General features: G+C 40.2%; 1 protein-coding gene across 1 annotated transcript in view; it reads left to right on the top strand.

Moving 5' to 3' along the window:
- The window catches only part of LOC118423240 (high affinity choline transporter 1-like), a 32,831-nt gene extending 28,401 nt beyond the window's left edge, over positions 1–4,430 (top strand). Inside the window, exon 10 of the mRNA XM_035831317.1 lies at positions 3,388–4,430. Within this exon, the coding sequence (XP_035687210.1) occupies positions 3,388–3,790 (403 nt within the window). The 3' untranslated portion in view covers positions 3,791–4,430. The remainder of the gene's footprint in view (positions 1–3,387) is intronic.
- The last annotated feature ends 682 nt before the right edge of the window (positions 4,431–5,112 follow it).

The following is a 5,112-nucleotide window of genomic DNA, read 5'->3' as shown; positions in this document are numbered from 1 at the left end:
ACAAGCAGGAAGAGGGACAACATAATGACGATGTGATGGACATTTGATAAACAGATTATTACGTAAAAAAACGAACAAAACTAACAAAAAATGCTTTGATTAGCGTTATTTATTTAGTATGATTTTGTTTAGCAATGAATTATTTGCTGTTGACGGTCCTATGTCACACTTCCAAATGCAAGCCAAACAACAAAGTCGACAAAAACGTTTGGCCGTACTATTCGAACTTTAATCAAAACCTGAGCTTCAATGTAATTGTATTGCGGAACTTATAGGAAAGGGAATAAATGTTAACAGGAATGGCCAGAAGCACTAGCGGCTATGCATGTGTCCTAACTAATGAAATGTGAGACTCAAAGTATACCACTGCTTTACGTGTACAGTACATGTGACCTGTGATTAAAAACTTTTCATTATATTTGAGTCGTTGTCTTACATGTCTAGTTGTCAATGAGTGGTCGCAGATACCAAAGACGTTCGTTAGCGCATTAAGGACGAGGACAAATAGGTCTACGACGGATATTCATATTTTATTATATATATTAATTGTCTGACACACAAAATGTAATACTGTAAATGCATTTAAGTTCGCGTGGATTTGATTTCGCGGTAGCGGGAAAATGGAGTTCATTTTCGCGGTGGTTTTAAATTCGCGGTAGCACCATGCCCTGTAGTCTGTTACTGCCATGGAAAAATGTTCGCGGTGGTTTTAAATTCGCGGTGAAGCGGCCACCGCGAAAACCGCGAACATTAAACCACCGCTGAAGTTTCTGCATTTACTCTTATAATCTACCTGGTGATCGAAGTCGATCGTCAGGTATATCATGATCATCAACGTATAAGAAGTAACTAATTGCTGATACGAATTCCCGGACCCTCCACTGCGTTTGTCAGAACTAAAAAGTAAGTAATAGATTTCGTCACAAAACGTCTTCTTGCTTGAGTTGAAGATGTGTTTGTATCCTGTATTGTATTTCTTGTATTGCTTTATTGTATTTCTTGTACATGTATCTTATGTTATGACAAAGCATACAGTTGCGATTTTACCAGGTATGTATTACATAATGCCTGTGCTGGAAAATCAGTTAAGTGGCTAATGTCTGTGGTTTTCGCACCTATAGTTGTATGTCCCGTTTGCATTACATACAATTCATCATCAACAAACATAAAATCGACAAAAAACAGTCAATATTTCATGGAGGTATGAGGTCGCCGAACTGTAGTTTTACATAACTTCGTCATAGTTAAGGGCCCTCACGTCTTTTTGAGACTCATTATATTTTGTGACTTCAGGAAACGGTATGTGCCAATCAGACCTGAAGAGTGTAAATTGGGGTCACCGATGCGAATTTCAGATATAAAGGACGAATTTTCTTACGTTTTGTGTATTTTGTTATCTTCTGAGTCATACGTTTACGTATTACGCAATATCTAAATTATAAGAAGTCGGCGAAAATAACACAACAGTGCCGTAGTGAACGAACCCCGCAGTGAGTGCAGCTACTAGTGCAGTGAGTCAATGATGGATGATTAGAAATGTTCCTACGTATTGAATGGAATCGACAAGTTTCCATGTTATAGTCAATGTGAGAAAGGTCTATAAAGAAAACAAGCTGGAAAAGGCCTATTCATTTATAGATATTGTAACGGATAGAAAATAGGGAAGTATACTTAATACGTTAAAATATAGTGTGACTGTGACTTAGCTGAAGGTAACAGGAAGTGAGTACAAGACATTGTACTCCTGGTCAGTTCCTGGAACAGGTCTGGCCGATTGGCCTGAGTAATCTAGGTCAAGTCCCAGCAGGGGAGGGCATTCCCAGTTTGGGTTGTGACGTAGGACAAGATAGACCATGCCCATATTTGGTACAGAGGAGCCCTTGGTTCCTTTTATGGACACTGAAGAACTAGGAAATCTTGGAAACCTTCTTATGACAAGAAACTTAGGAATGTTGTGACTAATATTGTGTAGCAAGACTTCCTGTCTTCTTTGGTATATAAGGAGACCGAAACTTCCAGTCAGCAGTTAGTTAGTAGTTTGTCGGGACCAAAGATGTAGTCCAGTCGTGCAAGGAGGTCAGTCGGTGTGACGTAAGTCTGTTCTGTACATGTAGTTAACACAACGCAATGTCCTAACGTAATCATGTCCTAAATGTAGTTATGTTCTGAAGTATTGATGTCCTAGTAACTTGTCATTATCCTGGTATTATCTGTGTCATATAGTCTGCGATAGCTCTGTTTGGGTTAATATTATCTATTTGAATAAACTGTATACAAGAACAAAGGATCCAGCGATCGAACATTATTTCTGCTTGATTATATATATATTTAAGGACGGTAAAGCAGAACTGGGTATCGTTACAATATATTTTTCAAACTTAATTTTTTTCAATACTCATATGTACGTTTACCCCCCTATCAATACCTAAAATGAGAATATAATTCAAATATTTATTACTATCGTTCAAAGAGTCTTTTTATTCATCTATTATTTATTATCATTTATTACGACCAGGCGTCTGAAAGGGAGGTCGTGTGGCTGGTCCGTGTTTCCGTCGTCATCATCGGCGCATGCGCAGCCTTGGTAGCCCTGACGTCACACACCATCATCGGGCTGTGGTACCTGGCGTCTGAACTGTGTTACGTCATCCTCCTGCCACAGGTCGTCTGCGTGCTTTTCGTCAGGTACTGTTCTGTTTGTCAGACCTGTAGTGTCCGACTAAATTTTACTGTTCCGTTTGTCAGGTACGGTTCGACTATAGTACTGTTCTGTTTGAGATTGAGAGTGGATCTGAATAAAGTCAAAGTCAAAGATTGAGATAGATAGATAGATAGAGATATAGAGATAGATAGATAGATAGAGAGAAGGAGACAGAGAGAGAGACAGACAGACAGACAGATACAGACAGACATAGAGGAGAGAGATGATGGAGAGGGATACAGAAAGACAAACAGAGAGAGAGGAAGAGAGAGAGACGTACACAGATAGACAGACGGACAGAGGGGGAGAAAGAGATACAGACAGAGAGAGAGAGAGAGAGAGAGAGAGGGAGAGAGAGACACGCACACAGACAGACCCGGGGGAGAGAAAGAGAGACAGACACAGAGCTCGAGAGAGGGGGATAGCTATAGAGAGAGACACAGACAGACAAAGGGAGATAGAAAGAGAGACAGACAGACAGACAGATAGAGAGGGGGAGACAGGGGGTCGGGAGAGATCGCTTCCGAAAATAATTTCACTGTTGACTTTTTCTGTCAACTGTTACAGTAGTATATTAGATGTCATCAGTTTACGTTACTACAATGTATTCCTGTAGATTCAGAGACCGTAACTATTCTATTTTAGCCTAGGTTCTCCAACTCATATGGATCTTTATTTCATCCCAGGTTCTCCAACACCTATGGGTCCCTAGCTGGGTTCATAGTCGGACTCATACTGAGGATAGCAGCAGGAGAACCCCTGTTGAACATGGCGCCCTTCGTCTGGTACCCTTTCTACAGTGACGACCTGGGACAACTCTTCCCCTTCAGAACTCTGGCCATGCTGGCGTCTCTCGTCACCATGGTGATCATCTCTGGGATGTTCCATGTTGGATTTCACCGGGGGGTGCTGCCGACCAAGCTGGATGTTTTCCAATGTTACCGAACTGAGTGCGATCTGACCGCGAGTAAAAAGGACATGGATATGACTCTTTTTGGTTTGAAGTATAACAAATCTTGTGACCCGGAGTTGACTTCAAATGAAGTGATTGGCGTGGAGAATGCGGGAAATTTAAACACACAAGAATAGTTGTACTTAATTTTTTCCCAAGCAGAGGTTGAATCGCGCAGATATGGTACAGGTCTGGATTTTTTTCCAGCTAGAGGAGCGAGACGGTAAAAATTCCATCTACTACTATATCTCCGCGACTCAACCGCTGCTTGGAGAATATATATAGTAAGTAATATCTTTTGTAAATGTTATGATGCATTCCTGCTCAACAAGCTGCTACTCTACGATTGAAACAGAGATTCTGCTTTCTTTTACGTGTTTTATGCGTTTTATCGGGCTTTCTATATTGTACCGTTTTTGGCAGGCGGACATGAAGAAAAATAGAACAGAATAGAAAGCCCACCCCAAAACGCCTAATACGTAAAAAAAAAACGCGGTGGCCGCGAAACCTCTGCTTAAAGAGTGCTATACCGCAAGAGTTTCCACCCGGCGCCCAAGCGTATATTGCAGCTATCAAGTAATCCACACACTCACAGTACCCGTATTTTGAAAGGAAAATACGATCTTGTAGAAAGTTTATACGCTATTTCCGTGCTCTAACCAACCGTCACCGTCACGTATGAACTTTCGTTCGAAATCTGAATCTTGGTAGACGGACAGAAAAGGCAATAGAAATACATTTCTTTTGTATATAATGGTCAAGTGAACATTTATATTTCCCTTATTGTGTTTCTTGGTATGTTCTTTTTATTTCTTCTGCCAAGAATGAATGAGAGCTAAGAACTGCTTTAGGATATTAGCTGTATATTGTGAATATGTGCATTTTTCTCGCACAAAACACTATAGGGCAAGCCTAATGGCATTGTGTGCGAGTGGCTAGACAAAAGGCTGTGGGGAAAGCATTCTGTGTTTTTTCGCGAAAATGGTACACAATTGCATCAAGTGCGCATTGATTGTACAAAATGTACTACCCACTGAAAAGAGAATGTGTCCCATCTGCTAAGACAACGGTTGAAGATCAATACCATTTTCTAGTGATACGTCCGCCTCATAATGAAGAAATTAAAAGTTTAATGGCTATGTACATGTCACTGCAAAACTGCAACTTGAAGTGAATATCTTTTCAGACAGGTCCAGACGTACTTATATGAGAACTTTTGTCAACATTCAAAACTTTTGCGGGTTCAAGTTTCAAGCAACCAAAAATAAACGTGTATCGTTATGTACAAAACAAAAACTATACATAACGTTACACAATTTACAACATGTGTTTTTACGTTCTGTGTGTTTTGTTGTCTTTAATATTATCATATAATATACATTTCGTCCCTGCACATGAACCATGATTTATGACGTTCTTGGGCACTATCCGATCGGGCGTCATACATACAATTACCTGC

Source organism: Branchiostoma floridae, chromosome 9 (genome assembly GCF_000003815.2).
Source record: "Branchiostoma floridae strain S238N-H82 chromosome 9, Bfl_VNyyK, whole genome shotgun sequence".
Taxonomy (NCBI): domain Eukaryota; kingdom Metazoa; phylum Chordata; class Leptocardii; order Amphioxiformes; family Branchiostomatidae; genus Branchiostoma; species Branchiostoma floridae.
Note: the sequence above shows the minus strand (reverse complement) of the source record. Positions and strands in the feature narration are given on the sequence as shown.